At 52.3% G+C, this 24,946-nt stretch overlaps 3 protein-coding genes and 1 non-coding gene across 4 annotated transcripts; 1 reads left to right on the forward strand and 3 right to left on the reverse strand.

The window, feature by feature from the left end:
* Positions 1 to 1,754: 1,754 nt before the first annotated feature.
* Galr3 (galanin receptor 3) lies at positions 1,755 to 10,222 on the reverse strand. Its single transcript, XM_021627396.2, has 3 exons — positions 6,988 to 10,222; positions 5,857 to 6,219; positions 1,755 to 5,093 (listed from the first exon to the last, which is right to left on the reverse strand). The coding sequence occupies exons 2-3, from the start codon at positions 6,213 to 6,215 to the stop codon at positions 4,346 to 4,348; spliced, it is 1,107 nt and encodes a 368-aa protein (XP_021483071.1). The 5' UTR covers positions 6,216 to 6,219; positions 6,988 to 10,222; the 3' UTR covers positions 1,755 to 4,345.
* LOC132656192 (U6 spliceosomal RNA) lies at positions 3,467 to 3,573 on the forward strand. Its single transcript, XR_009594115.1, has one exon. It is a non-coding gene; the product is annotated as a U6 spliceosomal RNA (small nuclear RNA).
* Positions 10,223 to 10,352: 130 nt separating the features above from the next.
* On the reverse strand, positions 10,353 to 21,942 carry Gcat (glycine C-acetyltransferase). The gene is made up of 9 exons (XM_060389075.1): positions 21,695 to 21,942; positions 14,405 to 14,535; positions 12,742 to 12,843; positions 12,364 to 12,510; positions 11,878 to 12,032; positions 11,707 to 11,789; positions 11,364 to 11,535; positions 10,934 to 11,055; positions 10,353 to 10,661 (listed from the first exon to the last, which is right to left on the reverse strand). Exons 1-9 carry the CDS (start codon positions 21,879 to 21,881, stop codon positions 10,510 to 10,512), a joined length of 1,251 nt encoding a protein of 416 aa, XP_060245058.1. The 5' UTR covers positions 21,882 to 21,942; the 3' UTR covers positions 10,353 to 10,509.
* A 386-nt stretch (positions 21,943 to 22,328) lies between these two features.
* LOC110540646 (histone H1.0) lies at positions 22,329 to 24,641 on the reverse strand. Its single transcript, XM_021627397.2, has one exon. It carries the CDS (start codon positions 24,113 to 24,115, stop codon positions 23,531 to 23,533), a length of 585 nt encoding a protein of 194 aa, XP_021483072.1. The 5' UTR covers positions 24,116 to 24,641; the 3' UTR covers positions 22,329 to 23,530.
* Positions 24,642 to 24,946: the final 305 nt, after the last annotated feature.

Raw genomic sequence — 24,946 nt, forward strand, 5'->3', positions numbered from 1 at the left:
CAGCCTGGCTGGTGTCCCTGCAACCTGTCTCTCTGGGTTCCTCCACCACAGGAAAGCCAGTGTTGGCAGCAACCGAGAACTCCTGAAACCTCATCACTCTGGCTTCAGAAGCAGAGCGATGTCTCCTCACTGCCCTCAGGAAGGAGCCAGTTTTCAGTTCAGATGGAAACTAGAGCCTCCTTCACTGTGTCCCCACCACCTTCACCTACCTTTAAGAGGTGATCCCGTGACATCACAGGTCCCTGCATTCTGTAACCCCTACCAGTGGTCTTCCATGCCCCCCCGCTTTGTGCCATGGTGAATGCACGTTTAATGACTGGCCTTGGAAAGCCTTTTCTGTGATGGCCTCTTCCCTGGGCTCCACAGTCCCGGCTGTCTTTCCTGCCTTGCCTGGCAGGTGCTCAAATGTGAATGCTACACACTACTCCTTAGGAGATTTGCACCAACTGGACATGGGGGTCCACACCTTTCATCCCAGTGTTCAGGAGGCAGAATCTTGAAGATCTCTGTAAGTTCAAGGCTAGCATGGTCTACACAGTAAGAACAAGTCTCAGAAAAAAATAAAAAAAGAAAAGAAAAAGGGAGGGAGGGAAAGAAGGAAGGAAAGAAAGAGAGAGGGAGAGAAAGAAAGAGAGAAAGAAAAGAAAAAAAAAAAAGAAAGAGAAAACCAGAAGGCAAGGGCTACAGAAACCAAACCTGCTCCAGCTAGGAAGGGCTTCTTCCGTATGAGGCTACCCTAGCCTTGACCTAAGGGTGGCTGGGTTGCTGGGGCCTTGGGTTAGGTGACCTTTTCTAGGCTCTGGGGGCAGCAACTGGTTTCACTCAGCCTCCACTCCAGCCCCAACTGCCTGCCTTGGGCTCCACGGACTACTCAGAACACTTGGTTCTCTCCTAACCAAATTGTTGCAGAGTACTTCATTAGTCCCCAAAACAAACCCCAGAGTCCTGGGAGCCAAGCCTAACAGGCCTTTAGTCTTCCTGTCTACACAAAAAAAAAACACTTCCCAGGCCTTAAGGGCTTTCCTCATTGGAGCTGCCAGCCTGTCCGTGTAATAGCCCTGGGCCTTTCTGAGCCATTGCTTCTTCACCTCTTCCCTCCTGGAAACCATGGTTTGCCCAGCCAGGTCTGCCTGAGAGATGAATTTCCTGCTGTCCCCACTGAGCTCACTTCCACACCTCTTAAATTTCAAATGCTCTTACTGAAATATAATTTACATGTCAATTACACCCACTTAATCTGCACACTCCGATGCTATGGGCGCATCCCAGGGTTGCACGGAATCATGATTAGCTAATTTCATTTTATTGTTTTTGCTTTTTTTTTTTTTTTCAATTTTGAGGCAGGATCTGTGTATCTCTAGCTGGTCCGACACTTGCTATATGTACCAGGCTAGCCTCAAATTCACAGAGAGCTGCTTACCTGTGCCTCCTGAGTGATGGAATTGAAGTCGGGCACCTAACGTCTCACTTCTTTTGGCTTTTAACAGCAAGCTGCGTATCTGTGTAAGTGTATGTGCAGAGAGCATGCATTGGTAGTCTCGCATGCCATGCACTAATGTGAAGGTTCTACCTCACACATAGGGGTGGATCCTCTTCACAGGGTGGGTTCTAGAGAAGCAAACTTAGGTTGTCAGGCTTGGCAGCAGGCTCCTGCCGCTGATGAATCATCTTTCTGCCCACTCCCTTCCACTCACTTATTTGTTTACCCATATTTATTTAGAGCTGGTAGAGGTGGGGTCTCAGCTGGCTTTGAACTTGCTACACAGGCAAGGATGGTTTGGTTTGGTTTTTTTGAGGCAGGTTGTCCCTACCCCCTATCTGGCCTGCAACTCACTGCATAGACCAAGCCTGCCTCAAAATCACAGAGACCCTGCTGCCTCTGCCTCCCGTTTGCTAGGGTTAAAGGCATTTGCCATATCTGGCCTGAGTGTACCATCACATCTGGCCCACTGATCTTGAACTTCTGGTTCTCCTGCATCCAGTTTCCAAGTGGTGAGATTACATCACAGTAGCCCTTGTGGGCTACTGCCCTCTGGGGAGTGACCTCACAGCTTGGCTGAACCCAGGGCGAGCACTTGACCAACTAAACTGTATGCAGCCCTAGGGATCTAATCTGAGAACTTTCCATCAACCCTGGAAGAAACTCAGTATCCGTCAGCACTCCGTCCCCCTCTCTCCACCACCCCCAGACCTAAGCAAACAGCAAGCCCTGCTTTGTCTTTATAAAATTGTTGATTCTTGGCATTTTATGTAAACAGAGGTATACAATATACATATCATTACCTGTTTTCAAGGCTTGTCTTCTTATTTATATACAGAATGATATGCCAGTGAAGGGACTCTACATTCTACTCTCAGAGGTTGGTAAACACTTGTTTGCTTTTTGTTTGTTTGTTTGTTTTTTTATTCAGGGTTTCTCTGTGTAGCCGTAGCTGTCCTGGACTCACTTTGTAGACCAGGCTAGGCCACAGTTGCTTTATGATGTTACCATCCGCACTCATTTCTGTCTGTGTCTGGTCATGTTACCTGCCTCCCTACAGCCAAGGTTTCTCTTCCGAAGATGGCAACACCATCCCTTGCCTCCCAGTGCTGGGTGGGACACAGAAGTGGTGTCAGCCACCACGGATGCTACCCAGAGGCAGCAGCATAGTCCTCTGTCCAGGGAACGTTCTCACAGACCCTGGAACCTGAGCAGAATAGTGGCAGAAGACACCAGGCCGTGGGTGGGGGCTTGGCTGAAAGCCGCTGCTTCCCTGGCTGACGTCAGCTTCCTCTTGCTGCCCTGGCTTGGGGTCAGCAGCACGTGGCAGGTGTAATGACCAGCAAACAGCTGCCTCCTGACAGGGGGAGCCCTTCCCCGGGCGCCTCCACCCAGCAGACAGGAGGTGTGTTAGGAGAGGCAATAGGCTGCACACTTGAGCTCCAAAGCTAATCAACATTATTGACGTGAGAAGGCAGGGTGGAAGCAGGCAGCTTGGGACCCAACAAGACTGATTTATTGGTTAATTAATCTTTTCGACAGCCAGGGACTTCCTCAGCTGTGTGCAGAGGAAAAGTGGGGGAGGGTGGGGAAGGTAAGGCAATCAAGGCCCACAGGAGGCCAGCTGGGGCCCAAGTGAGGTTCAGGGTCTTTTGTGAGCCAGGAACACCAAAGAGCTCAGGGAATGATGCAGGGTGTCGGGGCTAGGGGGCTAACCCAAGATCACATGGCTACAGGAAGTCCCTCTGGCTGCACGGCCTCAGTAGCCAAGCAGAACTCTGAAGGGAGGTTTTCTGGGAGGCTCTGGGCTTCTAGGGAATGGAATAAGATGTGGGGAGCACAAGAGCTGCAAATCAGAAGTAAAGGGATAGCGAACCCAGGCTGGGGATATAACAGAAGTAGAGCGTTTGCCTACCATTCACAAACGTTTGGCTTCCCACATCACAGACACACACACACACACACACGATAAAAATAAACCAATGGGCGCTCACTTTGGCAGCACGTAGACTAAGACCGGAACTATACAGAGAAGATTGGCATGGCCCTTGCCCTGGGATGACATGGAAATTCGTGAAGTGTTCCATATTCCATAAATAAATAAACCAATGGAAAAAGAAGAAGTCTCAAGGAACAGAAGAAAGGGCACGGTGCAAAAAAATGTTCCACAGCCACGGATTTGGACCCAGCCTCTACCAAACACTCTCTAGGTGACCTATTTACCCTTGATTTTCTAAAAGGTTAATTGCTTCTACCTTACAAAGCTGTCTTGATAATTAAAGAATATGGCATTCTATGAGGTACACAGTAAGAGCTAAGGAAATAGCTCTTACTATTCCCTGCTTGAACAAGCCAGGAATCAGGGGCATCCATCATCCCATAACTTGGGTCATAGAAGCAGGAGGATCAGGAGTTCATTGTGGTCATCCTTGGCCACAATAGCTAGTTCTAGGCCATCCTGGACTACTTGAATCAATCTCTGCCTCTGTGTATTATCTTACTCTCAAACCAAACCAAACCAAACCAAAACAAAGTTACATAAGTCAGGTCAGAGCTTGGGACCAAAGAAGCCAGTCAGTCCGAGGTGGGAGAAGAAACAGGGCCTGGAAGGTGCAGGCAGGTGAACTGACTGTTCTGCCCAACCGGCTCTGGACACAGGCCCAGGCTGAGGCTGCCTGCCTTGAGACCGTGTCTAGACGGGTGGGCCAATTTTAACCACCCACGTGTCACTGCAACTCTGCCTCTGCCCAGCAGCGGAGTCTGGCCAGGCTGCCATGCTCTAGACGCTCCTCGCTCCTCGGTAGCATCCTGCCATCCAGGCAAGAGGACAGACTGACGGCCAGCCAGAGTCCAGGCAGGCAGGGTTTATTGCGGTCCGCGGGCGGCCAGGGCTAGTCCAGTCTCTACACCGCGCAGGGCATTCCCTCTGGGCTCCAGAGTCCAACCGCGAGGCCTGGCGTCGCCGGGATAAGCTGCGGGGCCCGAGGACGCCGGCTGGATACGCCGGAGGGCTCGGTGGGCGCGGTGGTGGCGGTGGCGGCGCCGGCCGCAGGGCCACAGGCGGCGGAAGCGCGCGCGGAAGTGGCGAGAGGCGAGCGAGTAGACGAGCGGGTTGAGGCAGGAGTTGGCGTAGGCGAGGCAGTGCGAGGCCAGGCGACAGGCGTAGGTGGCCGGGCTGAAGGCGAAGCGGCCGTACCAGAAGCAGAGGATGAGCGCGTGGTGGGGGCCCCAGCACAGCGCGTAGAGCGCGGCCACCGCCAGCATGGCCCGGCCCGCGCGGCCCGTCGCCCGCCGCCGCGCCTCCGCCGCCGCCGCGCCCGCGGGGCCCACGGCGGCCCACAGGAAGCGCAGCGTGCGCCCGTAGGCCAGGCTCACCACCGCCACCGGCAGCAGGTAGCCGGCGGCGAAGGTGGCCACGTCCAGTGCGCGCCGCCGCGCGTCCTCCCAGGCGGGCACGCAGAGCTCGAGCGCGCCGTAGCGCACCGTGCCGTAGTAGCTGAGATAGGGCGCGGAGAAGAGCGCCGCCAGCAGCCACACCAACCCCACGGCGGCGCGCGCGTTGCGCGGGGTGCGCAGGGCCCGCGAGCGCAGCGGGTGTCGCACCGCCAGGTACCTGCGGGGGGGAGGGCACGGGGTCAGGGAGCGGAGCCTCCTGCTCTGCTCGAGCCCGCCCTCTACCTGCCTCGATTTCCCCAATCCATCCCCTTGCCTTGGCATCTAGCAAGGGCCCAAAGTGACTCACCCAAGGTCATTATCCGCTTAGGAGTTTGAGCCACAGAAGCAGTTGTGAGGGCAATGTGGGCTAGGTGTGGGGACTTAGCTTCTGACAATGCTTTGAGAATTTCTTTTCTTTCTTTTCTTTCTTTCTTTCTTTCTTTCTTTCTTTCTTTCTTTCTTTCTTTCTTTCTTTCTTTCTTTCTTTCTTTCTCTCTCTTTCTGTTTCTTTCTTTCCCTGTTCTCTCTTTTCTTTCTTTCTTTCCTTCCTTCCTCTCTCTCCTTCCTTCCTTCCTTTCTTCATTTTTTTTTTTTCGAGACAGGATTTTTGTGTAGCCTTGGCTATCCTGTACTCAGAGCTGGCCTCAAACTCATAGAGCTCTGCCTGCCTCTGCCTCCCTGAGTGCTGGGATTACAGGCGTGTGCCACTGCTCCCGGCTCTCCCAAGTTTTCTTTTGTTGCTGTACCTTTCTCACTTACACTAGGCCCTGTGCTGACACTTGGGACACAGAAATGTCCTCTGGAAGTTCACAGTGGAGGCGGGAAGTGCCGGTACCACTGAGGCCTTCCTTTCCTCCCACCAACCTCTGGTCCCTAGGTGCCCCTCCACTTGCCAAGGTAAGACTCTGTCCAGGTCCCTCTCTAGCCTGCCCCAGGCTCACCTGTCCACTGAGACTGCGGCCAGGGTGAAGCTGCTGGCGTACATGGTGAGGTAGATGAGCAGATGCACCGTCTTGCACACGAAAGCCCCAAAGAGCCAGGCGTCCAGTGTGTAGATGGCCGCCTGGAAGGGCACACAGCACAGGAGGAAGCAGAGGTCGGCCACCGCCAGGTTGAGAATGAAGAGATCTGTGGTACTGCCTGGCTCCTGCCAGGCGCTTGGGCCAGGCTGCAGCAGCACGGCCAACACCAGCCCATTGCCCACCATCCCCAACAGGAAGATGAGGGCAAAGACTACAGGTACCGCCACAGCCCCTACGCTCCCAGGGCTGTCCAGCGAAATGTTTTGGATGTCAGCCATCTTCCTGTCAGATGGGGAAGAAAGAAAGAAATGAATCCCAGAGTTCGTGCTGCCCCTCCCCCAGCTGCAATACCTTCATCTTATTCTGCCTGTGTCTTCACGTGCCTCCTAAGTCTAGAGTAACCCAAAGGGCCCTCCAGGCTCTGGGTTACAGAGGTGTTCCCTAGGAAACCTAGGCCTGGCACGCACACGCGCACACACACACACACACACACACACTGGGGGTTCTTATATTTTCTTTTTCTGCCACGTCTGAAGCTCAGGGGAGACCCTTGTGTTTAGGGACTTTTTTTTTTTTATGGCTACAGGCTGCGCTGCTGACATCCCTGAATCAACAGAGAGTCCATTCTCACGAGAGCTTTACAGCAGCAAAGCTAGGAGGAGCACACAAGTCGCTGCCTCTGCTCTGCCCATAGGGAAACTGAGGCCTAGAGAGGGGACATGAGTGGCTAGTATCACAGCCTGAGTGACAAATCCGGGGCTGCTGTCCTGGGCCGCGCATCTGAAAGGCTGTAACAGGTGGCACCCCGGGCTGCTCACGGATGTCCCAGCGCACGTGTCTGTGTGCGCACTGCCTCTTTTCATCCCCGCCCCACCTCACAGTTTACAACCTGTAGATCCCCTCGCACTCCAGGACCAGTGGAGCGGTGGGATGAATGGGGGGGAGGGCTAGGAGGCAGGAAGGAAGCAAGAAGGGAGACACTTGCCCCTGTGCAGTACCCAGCATGCAGCAGGCCCCCGAGCCCGGGATGGGCAGCACCCAAGCACCCACCTCAGCCCTAGGCACTGGGGCCCTGCATGCCTCCTGGTAGAATGGCCAGGCTGGAGCTTCCTCTCGCCTCAGCCGCTGCCCCTGGTGCCTCCCTGCAGGTGCGTCTCTGCTTGCTATTTCTCCTTCTTCGTCTTCAGGGCCCCTCCTCTCCTCTGCCTTCAGCTGTCTGCTGAGTTGGATGGGAGCACTTGCTACTGCTCCCGAAAGGACTGGCCACCTCCTCCTCAGACCCTGATTTCCCCGGGGTGGCATGCTCTTCTGCCAGGCTCATTTCTGCCTGTCTGCGTCTGTTGCTACCTCATTCTCTCTTTCACGGGCAGTAACCCATTGATCTCCCTCTATGAGATTGGCTTTGTGGTTAACCCTTCCCTGCCCGGTACTCAGCCCATTCCTGGAACCTCCCACCTCCTGTGGCCCAGCCTGTGACTCCTCCCACTACTGCCTAGCTTCCCCTGCTCCAAGTAGAACTCTGATCTAAGCTTAGAAAGGATTTCTAGTTTTAAATGGAGTTTCTGAGGCTGGGGAATCAAGACCAGAGTCTCTTTGCTGTGGACTTCAGGTAGGAACCCATGCTTCACATTCTATGAATCCCCAGAGAGCCATTTCCTTCCCTAAGCTGGTTTCAAGGGCTTCATCTACTGGAAACCAGGTCTTGGTTTAACCTGAAAACCATGGGGAAGCTAGAGAAGGTTCTAGAGGGAGACCATGACCTGCACCTTTACATTTTGTAAATAGTTACTGCTAAAGTTAAAAGAACAGAGAGGAGCCAGGAGTGATGGCACATGCCTATAATCCCAGAACTCTGGGAGGCAGAGGCAGGCAGATAGCTGCGAGTTTGGGGCCAGCCTGGTCTACAGAGCGAGTTCAGAACAGCCAAGGCTACACAGAGAAACCCTGTCTCAAAAGCAAAATGAACAACAACCAAAAAGAACGGAGAGGTCTTAGTCCACTTGAGAGCCCAGGCAGGCACCAGAGGTTGCTGGGTGGCTGGCTTGAGACCTTGGAGGAGCGGTCTATGGCCAGACCACTTCCAGGGGTAGAGCAGCTGAGGGACACTAGACTTTGCAACCAAGAAGTTGGACCTTGGACAACTGTATGCAGGGCAGAAGCTAGTATGCAGCGAATTGGGAAGGGGAGAGGAGTGTACATCAGAGAAGGGTGTGAGGTTCCACGGAGCTAGGAGGGTCAGTTCCTGTGAGAGGTCCCCGTGTAGTTACCAGGGCTTGAGGGGGCCCTCTAGTGTCGCCAACCCCACATGCAGAGACTCACTGGATCGAAGCTATTAGGAATCGGACCTAGAAGCTACAAAGCTGATTTTCAGAACCATCGGAGCTCGGGATCAGAAAGGTGGGATCTTGGGATCCCTGCACAGGTCACTTGTAGGTCTCTAGACTTGGTGTGAGATTTTTAAAATCTTGGGTGACAATGCAGTAAGGCTTCCGGAAGTGTGAACCCACATATTCAAACCCACATATCCATACCTGAGTCCCAGACCCAGATGAATTCCATGACCTCTCTTAACCCCTTGGAAACGCCCACTGACCTGGCCTCCAGACCCCTCCTTCCCTGGGGTTGGGCTCCAGAGTACCAGGGCAAGTAGAGGAAGGAAGGACAGACCATCATGGCTAGAGCTCCAGGCCAGGGTGTCCTTACCATCACCTGCTCCCCTCCCCCCTGCCAGCCTCCATCTTGAACCCTCGTGCTGGATACAGAGGACAAGGACAGTGTGTCCTGGGAGCAGGCCCTGGACTCAGCAAGAAGGCTTATGGTTGATCCACAGCTGTTCCTCTGGTCTTCCAATGCCTTACAGCTTGTCACAGGAGCCCAAAGACTATTGGGCCCAGTCTGGCACACATGCACCCTAAGAGGCTGCTGCACCTACCGGGCACCTCCTAGGAGCCCATCTGGATGGCTGAAGAATTGTAAGGCGAGAGAGAGAACCAAAGTTGGATCGGCGGGCTCGCTGAGCCCCAAGCTGCTTGACAGCACAGAGTAACACCATGGCCAACTGGTGCAGGAGGTCACGGTGCAGCCGCTCTAGGAACTGCCTCCCGGAAAACAATGTCAGCAGCAGTGGAGGCGGTGGCTCTTGTGCTGTGCCATGGGATGGGTGGACCATTCCTGCAGCCTCACATAGGTGTGGGTGGACCTGGGCCTGATGTTCTTGTCCTGGCTGAGTCTGCCACACACACCACCTAGCGGCTACTCTTGCTCCCCAAGCTGCTGCTGGGGTACCTGGCACCGGCTGGTCTCTACCTGATGGTGGTGGCCTGCAGGTGGTACTGCCCTTGACAAAGCCATAGCTGCCACCTACCAGTCTGCAACCCTTGCAGCATGACAGGGGATTCCCAGGACCCCAGCTTTAAGAATCTGTGAGGTTAGGTTAGAGTGTGCTCTGACTGTCCCTCCCGAGATGTTCTGGCACCAGACAGATGAGCTGGAGGTAGAGGCATGGGCATCCCTTCCTGTTTTTCATGAAAAAGCAAGCGCCTTTTGTCTTCAGTTTCTACTTCAAGCAAATTAAGTTGAATCCCAAGGCCACACCACCACACTGAGCCTGCAGCAGCATTCAGTGGCCTGGCAGGCTGAGCCTAAGAGCAGAGATCCCCTCCCTCCCCTCTGGAAGTGTCCGATGCAAAACCAGGTCAGCAGGAGGAGGAGGCCGACACCTACAGTAATGGAGTAATGGAGCAGCAGTCGGGATGGTTGTGGGTGGGAAGACAAAGGACAAGGCCTTGGCAGCAGCAAACCAGCCCTTCTGGTCTTGCCTGAGGGTTGCCCCACAGCCTGGTCCAAGGTCCCCGGCTGAGGAGGCAGGGCAGGCTGCGGAGGGAGTGTGAATGCGCTGCGCCCCCTGGCGGCTGACCATCAGACTATCAGCTTGGGAACCAGAGACAGAAAGGGGTGGCTCCCATGGAACAGCAGCTTTCTAAAATGGGGTAAACTGGGACATGGACAGGGACCTAAGGCTGCGGAGCTGGGGACAAAGAGCTCTGTCAAACAAAACTTAGATGTTCTTCAGTGGTGACCTGCTTTCTTCTCTCTGGGAACTGAATCCTTTGCCCTTTCCTCCCAGGAACTCAAAACAGTTATGTTTTGACCTTAGGATGGGGTAGAGGAGACAAGGTGTCCACCAAGGTTAGTTGCGGAAAAGGTCCACAGGGCTGGCTCTCCACTGCCATGCATAGCAGCACAGAACCCGGCTGTACCAGATGCTGGCCCCAGACACAGGATCCCAAATCAGTTTGGAGTAAGGAGGCACCTCATGTAGAGGACTGCCCCTCAGAGACCCAGCTCCTCAGGCCTGATTCTTCAGTTAGCCACAGGACTGGGCCTATCCAGAAAGAATAAAGCAAACCAAAGTGTCATAGCCAATTTCCACATTGTTGTCTCTCCAGCCAAAAGTACAGGCCTGTTTTCAACCAGGCTCTGCAAGTCAGAGCCTCTAGTCTGGGCTGACCAGAGGACCCCTATGTCACTGGCAGTAGAGGAACTCTGGCTCTGCTGCTCCCTGCCCAGAGCTTAGGACAGAGCTCCACGTAGCCGCCCCACCTCCACAAAGGCCTCCACACAGCGGTCAATGTCCTCCTCAGTGTGCACTGCTGAGATCTGCACCCGGATCCTGGCCTTGTCCTTGGGAACCACAGGGTAGCTGAATCCGATGACAAAGATGCCTGGGAAGATAGCAGGGGTATTCCAGAGGCAGAAGGCCTTGGGGCCGTGACATAGAAGGGCCTACCGTCCCAAGGTCCACCGGAGGAGAACAAGGAAACGGCCAAGCTCATAGACGTGGGATGGACTCGAAGCCTGGGGTTTGGTAAGTTCGGACAGGTGGTTGATCTCAGAGAGATGGTGTGGGCATCAGGGAGCAGGACCTGGATCTAGGGAGGATCTGCGGTCCACAGGTGTTCTTTTCTCTGAGGACACTCTGCCCCCGTGCTCTCACCTTTCTTTAACATGTCGTCTGCCATTTGAGACGACAACCTGGCATCACCCAGCATCACAGGGCAGATGGGGTGATCGGCTCCTGAGACAGTGAAGCCAGCAGCTTCCATCTTACTGCGGAACCTGGGGACAAGTATCACAGGAAGGTGAAGGCCATGAAGCCTAAGGAAGAGGGATCTCTGCCCCCCTGTAAGAGGAAGGAATAGAGACAGAAGTACAGGCCCAAAGAGCAGGTGGGGCACAGGTGGGGTAGACAGAGGCAGGAAGGACAGAGGGAGATGGAGAAGTAGGAGTGACAAGGAAGGAGACCAAAGGAGGATGCTGTGGCAGAGGGGACTAGGAATGATGAGAGGGAGGTGGCCAACAGGACGCAGAAAGCTGTGTGGCTGTCATCTCTCCCCTATCCTGATCCACCCCTGTGGAGACCATACCGCCGGGTCTTGGCAGCCATTGACTGGACGATGGCGTTGCTCTCCATGAGCAGGTCCAGGGCCTTAGAAGCACAGCCCACAACAGCAGGTGGCAGGCTGTTGGAGAAGAGGTAGGGCCGAGAGCGCTGCCGTAGCAGCGATATCAGAGGCTCAGGCCCTGTGGTGTAGCCACCTGAAAGCAGAAAACAAGATGAGGAGGGGCCAGCCAGGGGCCAGGAACTGCCCCAAAGCCCCCCTATAATCCATACCATCCTCCTTTCCCCTTGCCCTCCCCACCTTCTCTACCCGCTACAGGGCAGGCCCTGGATGGAGGGAAGGAGACCACCTGGGATGTGGTAAGCACCTGATGCCCCACCCAGCGCCTTCCCCAGCGTGGAGTTGATGATGGTGACCTGGTCCATCACACCCAGCAGCTCATCTGTGCCCCTGCAAAGGAAGCAACCATTGCTGCCATTGGCCTCCTGATTTCCCATCCACCTTCAGAAGCCCCAACCCAAGCCTCAAAGGTTCCCACCGTCCAGTGGGCCCAAGAAAGCCGGTGGCATGGCATTCATCCACAAAGACCAGGGCGCCATATTGAGCAGCGAGGCGGCAGATCTCTCGTAAAGGAGCGATGTCACCATCCATGGAGAAGGCTCCATCCGTGGCCACCAGGCGCAGCCGGTGCTTCTGTGGGACAGACGAAGGACCAAACCACCTGCTCTTCTGTGGCTTTGAGGCTGTGTCCTGAGCCTTGCTCAGCCACCTTAGCCCTGTCACTGAGAAAGGCCTCAGGCCTCAAGAGGTTAAGCTGGAGTGGAGTGGGGACAGGTCCTAGTCAATACCTGCTCAAAAGGTGCTTGGTCTCAGGCAACATGGAACTATGTAGAACACAATCTATGTACATAGTTCTATGAGGAAGTCTTTTCAGGCTCTTTGTGATGAGGGAACCCCTCCAAGCCTGACTTCCTTGAATGGGGAAATAGGGGCCCTTCTCTGAAGGCCCAAGGCCTCACCCCACCTGAGCTTCCTTCAGCTTAGCTTCGAGGTCAGCCATGTCTAGGTGGCGGTAACGGTACTTGTAGGCCTTACACAGCCGGATGCCGTCGATGATGGAGGCATGGTTCAGCTCGTCTGACAGGACTGCATCCTCTGGGGTCAGCAGAGCCTATGGGGAGGAATTCCTGTACAGCCAACCAGAAGTTCTCCTTCCCTCAAATCTCCCCACAAGGTGAAATTCTCCCTCTACTGGGAGTGCTAGGGCCAGGTGAAAACTTCAGATCTGTACCAGGCCCCCATCCCTCCTGCGTGCCAGTTTACATAGGTTGCTCTGAGGCCCAGACACGATGCCGAGCAGTCCCAGCTGCCCACCTCCAAGCTATCCACAGCCTCTACACACCTCAAATAGGCCGGTGTTGGCATCAAAACAGCTGGGATAGAGAATGGCGTCCTCGCGCTGATGAAAGTGAGCTATCTTCGCTTCTAGATTCTTATGGATGCTCTAAAGGATAGAAGCGGTTGAAGGTTAGTGCCTGGGGGCTTCATGGGACAAGTCCGAGAGGACAGAGGCTCAGATGGCCACCAACAGACCCAGTGCAGGAAGCCCATAGTCTCAGCCACACTCGTACTTTGGCACAGATGACTCTTGGAGACTTGGATTGTAGCAGTTGCGCCCATTGTGGAGGTTGGGTCCTGGCAGGTCTCAATCCCTAAGTGGACCTTTGTTTGGTTTCTTCACAACAAAGAGGATCACACTGAGTAAGCCTACGCTTATTTGGGGCTCTGCTTCTTAGATTTGGGAGCTGTTTGATCTGACTCAAGAGCTTTGTTAGAAAATAAATGTAAGGTTGGACATAATGGTTGCATACGCCTTTAATCTCAGCACTCGAGAGTCAGAAGCAGGCACATCTCTGAGTTTGAGGCCAGCCTGGTCTACAGAAGGAGTTCCAGGACAGCCAGAGCTACACAGAGAAACCCTGTCTCGAAACCCCCCAAAACAAACAAACAAACAAAAATGCAGATGGATGGTGGTGGTGTATGCCTTAATCCAAAACTCAGGAGGCAAGTACAGTCCACAGAGTTCCAGAATAGACCTCTGACCTCTGCTCCCCGTCCCCCTCCGCCCCCCCGTGCTCTGTTTAAAATCTTTATGTGTTGGTGTGTGCACATGTGTAGAAGCCAGAGGACAGCTTGTGGCCATCAGTTCGCCCTCCTGCTGTGGCTTCTGGGATGGGACTCAGGTTAGCCAGCCGACACAGCAGGTGCTTTTACCTGCTGAGCCATCTTGCTGCTACAAGAAAGGAGTGGGCAATTGGGAGTAAAGGCACCCTGGAGAAGGACTGCACTTACCCAGTGACAGGTCTAGCCTCTTAAGAGGGCCATCAACTTCATGCTTATTCACTTTTATACCATTTCCAAAAAACCAATTAATACTTACACTGTGGATCAGAGACCATTCAAGAGCAGTTTTACATGTGTGAACTCTGCCATCTGTAGCAAGCCTACCATTGTATGATTCCCACTGTATAGATGAAGAGATTCAAGCAGAGAGGAAGGCCAGGCATGGTGGGCATAGTGGTACATGCTATTAATCTCAGTAACTGGGAGGCAGAGGCAGTTGGATCTCCAGGAGTTTGAGGCCAGCCTGGTCTACAGACAGAGTTCCAGGACAGCCAGGGTCGTTGCACAGAGAAACCCTGTCTCGAAAAACCAAAACCAAAACCAAAACCAAAACCAAAACAACACCGCCTACAATGGTCCAGCCTGTGCAAGACATTCTGGACACGGAACTGAGATAAACACCTCTAAACCCTCCATATCACCAGCTCTGCCTTCTGCCCCTTTCCTGAAGCATGGCAGGTGTTCTGTCCTACAGGTGGAGAAATGGGAGCTCAGAGGTCAAATTCCCGGTCTTCTCGGAAGAGGCCTGCCACAGCCTGGCAGCACTGCAGCTCTGGGATTGACCGTGGGCCTTGCCCAGGGATTGTTGAGCTGACTGAACCAGCTCTACTGAGAAGAGGCAGATAGCCAGAGCCAGTGCCCACCCAACTCCTGCTGTGTACCTGGGTCCCACAGATGAATCGAGTAGAACTGAGGCCAGCTCCAAACTCCTCCAGAGCCTGCAGACCTGCCTGGATAACTTCAGGGTGGCTGCTCAGGCCCAGGTAATTATTGGCACAGAAGTTGAGGATTCCTGAGAAGGAGAAAACCAACAACACAGCTTAGAAATGTAAGGGGGGGGGCAGGAATCGGTGGCACGTGCCTTTAATCCCAGCACTGAGAAGCAGAGGCAGGTGGATTTCTGTAAGTTCAAGGCCAGCCTGGTTTACAGAGCAAGTTCCAGGACAGGCAACAGACAGGGCTACACAGAGAAACCCTGTGTCAAACAAAACAAAGAAAAAAGAAATGGAAGGAAGGGATTTCAGGTATGGTGGTATACCTGTTAGTATTTAGGCAGCCTGCTTCTGGGTTGCCTAGCAATCTATGATATCATCATGTGTTGCCTGCCAGGTCTTTGCACCTGGCAGGCGAGGTTCAGTTGCTCCATAAAAGGACCAACCTGCCACTTTGTCTCTCTCCTGCCTTCTTGCTCTTGCACTCTCTTCCTCTCTCTTGCTCTCTCCCCTTTCTCTGTTGGGGTGTCCCCTCCCCTCCCCCATCATGTCTTGCTCTCTCCTTCTCTCTCCATCCAATAAACCATTTTCATATAATATCTGTTGAGCATCATTTCATTGATTGGTGCGTTGGCCGGGAAGGGCTCTCCTGGTAGCACCTGGTCTGGTCATGCCAGGATCCCTTTAAATGAACAAGGATGCCTGCAACAGATTTTTCTTCAAACCTACTCTCTCAGCTGCACTGCCCTGTCCGTATGCACCTGTCCCTCTGCTCACCTGTCCTTCCGCTCTTGGGCCCTCAGACTCCTCCTGCCATGTGCTCCAAAATCCAGGACAAGGTGGACACCCATGCTGAGCCAGAATTGGCTTGGGGAAACTAAAACGCTCATACCAGATGCTGATTCAGACACAGACACAGCCTGCTTCTAAACTATTGCTGTTAGGTAAGCAATTGCTGGGGACCCTGCATGCACACAGATGGCTTTAGATTGCTCCGATGCCTCAGGCCCCATGGGTGGGGTTTAAAATCTCCCACCAAAGGCCTGCCGAAAGAAGCTTGCTTGCAGAGGAGGATTTTCAGTTGCACAGATTTCCCATCAGCTAGGCCACACGAACGCAGAGAGTTTCAAACCAGGCCAGGACAGTCATCCCACCACTGATCTTGCTGTGCCATCCTGGCTATGCACGGCACATGGGGACCACCATGTTGGTTTTTAGGATAAAGAAGGCAGGCCACAGGTGCTTGCACCTCCCACCTCCACAAAACTCCAAGCCATGCGTTCTAAACCCTGGCCTCTAAGGTCCTATTTCCCAGCTTTTAAAAAATATATATTTTAAAATGTTGTAAATTTTTATCTAATGATTTATATAATTTTTTCACTGGATTTACTTTTATAAGACTTCCTTAAACTGATTATTTTATCTCCTTTTAGACTAAAAACAACAAGTCTCATTTTAAATGGGTATGGATTTTTATATAATTATATTTTTATAATATGCTATATATATATGATTCAATCCTGATTCAAATTAATTTTTATATTATGCTAAAATTTCAAGGTTATAAAAGTCCATTCAAATTAAAGCTAATTAAAAATGTATATCTAACTGCCTATATCTCTGTCAATTCCTGAATTAATAAAGAAATGCTATTTCTCCCCCCATGAGCTGCCTGTGATCCGGATTCACCACTAGGCTTTCTGGCTAATAGGTTTGTTATAATAAATTCAAATGTAATTTTAAAATTGCTTTATATGTTCTGTATTGTTGGTTTTTATAACTCATAACTCAGGGATTACTATGCACAAGTTTTTACCAATACTCTCAGTTAAGATCCATTATTTTAGAGGCATTTATTTATGTTGAAACTTGGTCATCTTCTCTATCAAAAGGGTTAAAATATGCCTTTTCTTCTTTTCTAAAAACGGTAACATTATTACTCTATAATACACCATAAGCTTTTATAAACTATGGACTTTTTATATACTAAATCATCCAGGAACCTGTCATGCTCTTACTTTGGTGGACTGTGTTTATGACTTTTAAGGCTCCAACTTAACAGGGATGAAACCTAAAGTCCTAATATTTACTGGTTAGCAAATGCAAAGTTCATAATCAGTCCCCTTATATATGATCAAGTCCTTTAACATGTTCAAAAATATATTTATAGTCCTACAGATGCGAACATGGTCTCACTGCTATCTTAATTAAACAGCTGAGGATGGTCCCCGAGTCACCATACAGGAGTTGGTAAAAATAATAACAGAGGAATCTTCTCAATTGGCTCATTTACAGCAAAAACTATGCTTCAGACCTTGGCTGCCGCTCTGAGGCTATCGGCATTCCCACACACACACACACACACAAAAAAAAAAAAAACAAACATGAGGTCTTCGGTACCCCATCCCACCAAAAGTCAGCTCTGCCAGGTGACTGTTTCAAATGTAGCCAGGAAGGACACTTGTCCCACAGCTGCCTCAACAAGCCATGACTGTCTGCTGGAAAACTGGCTTCTGGAAGTCAAAATGCTCCCGTGTGCATTTTGTCCTCTGTGTCCAGCCATGGAGGCTCAACCGGCACAAGAGCCACAGAAACAAGCTCCTTGGCCTGGTGGAGGACAAATGGCTCCTAGATTCAGCAACCTCCACCACCCCTCACACAGCCCAGGGTAACGTTGCAGGTCTGTTTTAACCCCAAACGTGTGTCCTAAGGTCATATTGCCAATTTTTGTCTTGGGAGGCTTCAGATGCCTTCTCAGTCCTTTTCATATGCAGGAGGCCAGGCCTTAAGCCTTCTAGAGTGTTACTGTCAGGTCTAGACACAACAAGCCTTGTTGCCAGACTCAAAAAACAGGCCTCAGATGTAACCTTTTACCATCCCTTTAGCTAAAGGACAATAAATGTTCATAGCAATCTCACCTATTTCTAATTGGTAAATAACTAGATACAAAGGCTGAAGGAAAATGTTATTTGAGGGTCGAAGAAAGTGTTTTAAGGTTGGTAAATGCAAATTATAAAGGGTGCAAGGTCTAAGGTGATTTAAGTTATCCTAAATAGGTAAAAATGCTTAATATTTCCTCCTGTTGCTATGCTACTGTTACAATGACTGTCCAGAGCGTCGACCTTTATCAATAGAGCTCTGATTTATTAATCTAATTCTAATTAAAAAATTCCACTCTACCACCCACTATCATGGCTCCAAGCTCAAGATTTTAAATATCTTTTGGGTTGTCTTTTAAGTCTAGACTTAAAAATTGTTTCTTATTGTGCCAGACTTATGTGCATACAGTCTCTTCTGGATAGAGAGGAAAAAGCCTCTCTTCCTTGGTGTGTAACCATACTAAAGGGTAAGATCAAATGAGCTTTTGTCCCTTCTGCCTTTTCAGAGTTCACCTTAAAGAATGTTTATGCTGTTAAAACAAAGGAGGATGTCTACCGCCTTCTCTACAATGTATATTTCAGTGCAGATTACAATGGTGATGCTCACGTGTCTAAAGTTTTATCTCCTTTGTAAAATTTGTATTCTTGTAAGCTGCAGGAAATCCACCTGAGTCCATCTCTCAGGTCAACTGGGCTCCACTTAAGTATTAACACCTATTGTCTATCTCAGAGGGTGGGATTCCTCCCCATTCCCCGGTTTGGGGACTTCCCTTTTCTGGCTACTCATTGCTACATTCTTACATCCAACACCAGCTGATTGGTGAGTCTCCCTTCTGGTTGGTATCGATTCCTGGCTACTGATTGCTCCATTCCTACACCCAGCACCAGTCAATCGGTGAGTCTTCACTTCTGGTTGGCACAAACACTTCCTACCACTTGCCAACCTACATCCAAATCCTTCATCTAGGACCTTCTTCTCCCTTGGGTAAGATTTTCCCTCTACTGGCACAGTTTATCTCCCTCCTCCTCTCGCTCATCTACAAAATCCAAGCTAGGTAAACCATGTCTGCTATGGGTAGCTGTGCCCTTGGTCTCTAGCCAACTGCTGTTGGAACAGATTGTACATACTAATTTACTGAGTCAAACCTTACTCTTGGAACGTCTTGACAGGTCGCTGACTCCTACCTGACCAATGGAAGATAGTCGATTCATCCATTCCTCCAGATTCTCCTCTGGGAAGTCTTCTGGAGAATTTCAGATTTCTATATCTAGTGCCTGCTTTAAGGGCCCCTAAGCTTATACACCTCTGTAACAAAAATTGGCCTCAATTTCCTTAGATGACAGATCCAAAGCAAAACTTTTTTTAAAAAGATTTATTTATTATGTATACACATGCATACCAGAAGAGGACACCAGATCTCATTATAGATGGTTGTGAGCCACCATGTGGTTGCTGGGAATTGAACTCAGGACCTTTGGAAGAGCAGCCAGTGCTCTTAACCTCTGAGCCATCTCTCCAGCCCCAAAACCTTTTTAATTACTGCCAGTGATTGGGTAAATGGAGGTTCCCATGTTCAGGTCTCTTTGATCTAAACCTTCCACCTGTTCGCTCTCCCAAAAGTTTTAAATGTACACCCAAAGAAAATTTCTCCATAACCTACTTAACTTTTGTCTTCTGCCTGTATATATGTTCCATTAGCCTGCCAGACCCAGGTGTTTCCTACATCCACGACAGCAACAAAGCAGCTACCACAGGTGTTCCAGTCTGACCTCGAAGACTTCCATCAAGCTGGGCCTGCACTTTCCCTCCCAGCCATGGATGTTCTCACAGACCCTGGACAGCATCAAAGCAGCCTGTTCTTCCTGGACTTGGCCAGCATTTCAGCCTTTTGACCTCCCTACAGCGCCTCCAGTGTCAGCAGGAAGTAGCCAGAAGAGAATCTCTGTCCGTTATTCACTGATAATTAACAAAAGGCTGGAATGGTGTGCTTCAGGCCCGGGATAAGTAGTTCTGGGTTCTCCCAGCATTCCTCGGTCCCTACCTGTTGCAGTGCGTGGCTGGCAACTCTCTACTGGCGACCCTCTACCTTGAACTTTCCAAGGCAGGGGCTTCCCCTCCTCTTGACCATGTAATCTGGACATTTTGTTGATATTACTTTTTTTTTTCTCTCTCTCTCACTCCCTTGCATGGCAACCAAGAGCTGCTTCCAATGAACCTACACGTATATACTTTAATTTTCCTTACATGAGAAGCAGCCCAAGCTCCTCATTTTTTAATTATAGAAAAAGGGAGGAATGTTAATATTTAGGCAGCCTGCTCCTGGGTTACCTAGAAACCTATGATGTTTCAGGTCTTCGTTCCTGGCAGGTGAGGTTCAGTTGCTCCATAAAAGGACCAACCTGCCGCTTTGTCTCACTTGCCTTCTCGCTCTTGCACTCTCTTCTTCTCTCCCCTTTCTCTGTTGGGGGCACCCCTGTCCCCCCTTCACCATGTCTCATTCTCTCCCCTCTCTTTCTCCATCCAATAAACTTCTTTTATATAATAAACCTCTTTCATATAATATCTGTTGTACTTCATCATTTCAACACCCCTTTAATCCTAGCACATGAGAGCCAGAGGCAGGCAGATCTCTGAGTTTTGAGGCCAGCCTGGCCTACAGAACAAGTTCAAAAAAGAAAGAAAGCAAAAGAAAAGGAAGAATGAAAGAAGAGCAAGGGAAGGCCTGCAAAGACAGTAGTGCTAGGCCTCGGGATCGGGGCCAGAGGAAGTCAACTTGGATTTGCCCTTGAGAGGCAACAGCTGCACAGATGAACCATTTTAGGCAGTGGCCAGAGAGCTTCGACTCCACTGCCACGGTGCAGGACGGTCCCTCTCTGCTTTGTAACCTGAAGGGTGAGAAGCTTAAAACCTGGCTTTGAGTAGGAGTATTCATCTAAAGGGATCCGTCTAAAGGGATCCCAGAACCTTCCTCACAGGTTCCGCAGCTCCAAGGCCATCACCGTCTTGATTTTGCTTTAAGAACTGTGAATGAAGACTAGGTCCTCCAGCTCCAGTGCTCACCCATCTGCTGCCCAGAATTGCTTCTCCAGAGGGGTGTGTCAGAGACCTCAGTTAGCAATCTTAAAAAGCTAATACGGTTGGCGCGAGGAAACTGAGGAAGGGACAGCTCATGACCTGGGACAGACACCCTTTGTGGCCTGGGCAAGCACTCTACCACTAAACACCCTCCATCTGTTGATTATGTCTCTCTGAAATCACTTGGGGAGACCTGTTTCTTCTGGCTGGAGGTTCTGTTAGGAAACGAGGTTCGTTCTACTGTCCTCTTTAAGGGTAGAGACACGGGGACTCAATCCCCTTGCTTGCTTGAACTTTAGCCTCTTTGGAAGCTGGCTTTCCACTCCAATATCTGTGACACTGGAGCTGGCCAGTGGGAGGGTCTAGGGAAATCTAGTTGCATTTCAGGTTTGTTTTTTTTTTTTTTAAGGCTTTCCTAGAACTCTGTAGACCAGTTCGACCCTGAACTCACAAAGATTTGCCAGCCTCTGAGAGCTAGGAATAAAGGCATGCTTCCTTTCTATAAGAAATTATCTCTAGGGCTGGAGAGATGGCTCAAAGGTTAAGAGCACTGTCTGCTCTTCCAAAGGTCCTGAGTTCAATTCCCAGAAATCACATGGTGGCTCACAACCATCTATAATAAGATCTGGTGCTCTCTTCTGCCCTGCAGATGTACATGCAGACAGAACATTGTGTACATAATAAATAAATATTATATAAAAAAAATCTCTAAAACCAGGCATGGTGGCGTGCACCTTTAATCTCAGCAGTCTGGATGCAGAGGCAGGCGTATGTTCGAGGCCAGCCTGCTCTACAGAGTGGATTCAGGACAGCCAGGGCTACACAGAGAGAAACTCTGTCCCGAAAAACCAAGGGAGGGAAATTGCTCTCTCTTGCAAACAGATGTCATCAGGAATAAAGGTGTAGCAGAGACCTTCACACACAGGTGCTCAGGGAACGAGGGTTTCTCCTGATCACTCCTCCTGGGAGCAGGGTGGAGGAGGCCTATGCAGCTGGATCTCTCTCTCTTTTTCTCACAGGGTTGGGCCTCTGGCAGCCCAGCCCTCGGCACCCAAAATGTGCTGACAGGTAAATCACCTCCCTCCGTCCAAACAGGTTTAAACAGGTGGAGTTTAAACACTCGGAGGCCATAGTGTACCCGAACAGACTGGAAGGAGACCGACAGCTACGGGAGCGAGCACGTGGCTCCCTCACACCCACCCAGGGGCCTCCATTCACATGCAGGCCCTGGAAGGGCTCTTGGCCACCTGGCCAGGTACAAGGACTCCCAGGAGGGCAAATTACCTCCGGAGATACCGTCCACGCGGATGCAAGGTCCCTGGCGGGATGTGATCACCCGCTCACTCTTCCAGATGCCGGCGCCTCGGATCGCTTCCAGCTCGTGGTCCAGGATGCCGCGCAGCTGCGCCAGCGCTGAGTGCGCGCGGCGGCCGGGGGACAACGCTGCCCGCCACATGCTGGGGGCCCACATCGCGCCCACAGAGTGAAGTGCGCCTGCCAACCCGCTGCCCTGCGCTCCCCGTCACGTGGCGTGGGCAGGGCCCCGGCAGCCAATCAGAGCAACAGGAGCTCACTTTAAGAGGCTGGTGGGTCCCACCCGCAGGCGGAGCCAGACGGCGACTGCGGGCGTAGAAAGTGGATTGATTTCTAAGGGGAGACCCGGAGGTGCGCGCTGGGGAAACGCAGTAGGCGGAGGAAACGACTTCAGGACCTCCGGTCTCCCGACCCTGCCTACACACCCACCTCTCCCACCTCTGTGCCTAGACGACGCGCATCTCGCCGTCCAAGCCTGAGGGGTCCCTTCACTCTCCAAAGCTTCGCTATTCTCCGGTGCGAACGTGGCGCCAGCTCTCCCTACATTGCCCGTCCGATTGTTCCGCACTCTCCTCCAGTTGAGGAAAAAAAATGCACCACTCAATTTTTTTCCTTTTCCAGTTTTATTTTAAAGTTTTAAAATTACAACCACAGCAAAATTTTCCCGGCACTGAGAACACGTGTTTAAAAGGGGGAGGGGTGCTCGAGTTTCCTATTTTTATTAAAATAAGAGAAAGACAACTGTACAGGTTTTTTCTCCCAGCTCCCGAAGTGAGACTAAAGTCTAGTCGTAGGTACGGGTATCTACATATACACACATGCGCACGATCTGGCTCTCTAAATCTGGCAGATTCAAACCAACTGCGATATGTCCCAGTCCACGCCCTGCCTCTCCCCCTCCTCGGCTCCTTAGAAAAGCCTCAAAAAGTAAAAGAGGTTGGGGGCTTTAAGTGGCAGCTGCCAGAACTGAAGCGGCACCAAGCAAAGCCACATCTTATACAGGACGGGGCGGGGCGGGGGGGGGGCGGAGAACAAAGTCCTCCGGGGACACAATCCATCAATCGTGTGGAAAAAACCCAAGTTTCCATAGGCACACTGAGGCACTTGGCTGACTCCCCGCCCCTCCCCCTAAATCCACTCCCATTTAACCAGAGACTGCTGAAAAGACCTTCCCCAATGGCTAGATCCTGGGTGTGAGAAAGCTAGCTTCTCTAACCAGCTGTCACTTGGACCCCTTTCCCCTTCTAGACAATGGGGAGGCACTCAGGCAGAAGACAAAAACAAAAACAAAAAAACAGGTCCAACTGCTCAGCCTTGGTGGGGCAGCCCCACGAGTCTCTCTCCTTTCCTCCCTCCTTGGCCAGCTAGCTGGGGTATCACCGGCTCCCCACCAAAGGTTTTCAAAACTCCCAAAGGATGAGCAACTTAAGAAAGCCTTAAAAGACAAACCTTAGTCCCTGGGTCCCCTCACCTAGCTAGAACTTTGCCAGTTCCATTTACCTTCATAGTGAACAAACCACCCAACAAAACAACCCCCCCATCCCAAACCCCGTTAAGAAGGTTATCATCAAATCAAGAAAAAAAAAAGTACAACTTCACTACAAAGACCAGGTCTGTTTGCTGTCTTTGCACAATGGGTTAAGGGAAATGGACTCGTTCCACAATGTCTGTCTGAGGAATCCAAACTGTCCTTTTTATATAAAGTCAGAAGAGAATGGGCAAAGGGTTGCCGATAAGATCAAGAGAGAAATGTATTTACAGAAAACGGGAGGGAGGAAGGAGTGTCCACAAGCACAGCCTTCCCCGTCACTTCTTCTTGCTGGCTCTCTTGGCACTGGACCTGGCTTTGGGCTTCACGGGTTTGGCCTTCTTGGGTTTGGATGCCTTGACTGGCTTGGCTTTGACAATCTTGGGCTTTTTGGCTTTTTTGGGCGTGGCAGCCGGCTTCTTCTTGGCCTTCTTGACCGGGGTGGCTTTGGGTTTCTTGCTTGGGGCTTTGGAGGCAGCCTTCTTGGGCTTGGCTGCCTTCTTTGGAGTGGCCACTTTCTTGACTTCCTTCTTGGTCTTCTTGAAAGCCACCGACCTCTTGGGCTCATCGCCCTTGGCCAGCCTGAAGGAGCCCGAGGCGCCCACGCCTTTGGTTTGCTTGAGGACCCCGGTGGTCACCAGGCGCTTGATGGACAACTTGATCTGGGAGTCGGCGTTCTCACCCACCTTGTAGTGGCTCTTGATGTACTTTTGGATGGACTGGCGCGAGGAGCCGGCGCGGTTCTTCTCTGCCTGGATGGCAGCCACGATCATGTCCGAATACTTGGGGTGGTCCGTGGACTTCTTGGCGGCCTTGGCCCGCTTGGGCTTCGCCGCCGGGGTGGACGTGGAGTTCTCGGTCATGGTGGCCGGCCTGCTCCCGCTGCTCAAGGAGCCTTCCGAAGGGCCAGCCCCCGCCGGTGGCTGGACTGAACCCGCCTTGGGATGGGCTCTCCCGCTCGACTAGCAGGCCCGGCGAAAAGTGCGGCCGCCGGGGACGCGGACGACGCGTGGCTCCTGTCCTCCCCGGCGCGGGTCGCGGGCAGCTCTGCGTGGCCTAGCCCCCACCGTCCTGTCGCTAGTCCGGCGCCCGGCGCTGCCTCCGCTGCCTCCGCCTCCTCCGCCTCCCCTTTCCCAGCTCTGCGTCTGGCGCTCGGGCGGCGCATCCGGGTATTTAGCGGCGGCGGGCGGACCGCGGTGAGGACTGGGCTGCTGGCTGCCTGCTCCCGGCCCGGAATGGCGCCGCGCCGCCGCCATCTGTGTTTCTTCCGCCGAGCAAACGCCACCTTTCCCGGCGGCCCGGGCCCTCCCGCCGCCCGCTGTCTCTCGGGGTCCCTGCCCGGCTCCCTAGGCTTCCAGGCTGGGGACTCCGGCGCCCCGGCTACCGCCCCCCGCGCCCTCCACGAGCCCCAAACGGCGCCGAGGAGCGCTGGGGCGCCGGCACATTTCCCCTTTGCGGGGGGCTGGCTCTGCGGGGCCTGGGACTCCCGGGGCTTGAGACCCCCCGTAGGAAAGCTCCCTCCTGGGACTACCAGGGACCCCACTCCCGGCTGGCTGCGGGGTCCCCCGACTTGGAGGAGCGGCGCGGAAGCGGCCCCAACTAACACACGCGGCCCCGAGCTGGGCGACTCCCAGCCGGGCCGAGTCGGGACAAGGGGGGAGGGGTCGCCTCCCCGGGGTCCCGTCACCTCTCGG

Source organism: Meriones unguiculatus, chromosome 8 (genome assembly GCF_030254825.1).
Source record: "Meriones unguiculatus strain TT.TT164.6M chromosome 8, Bangor_MerUng_6.1, whole genome shotgun sequence".
Taxonomy (NCBI): Eukaryota; Metazoa; Chordata; class Mammalia; order Rodentia; family Muridae; genus Meriones; species Meriones unguiculatus.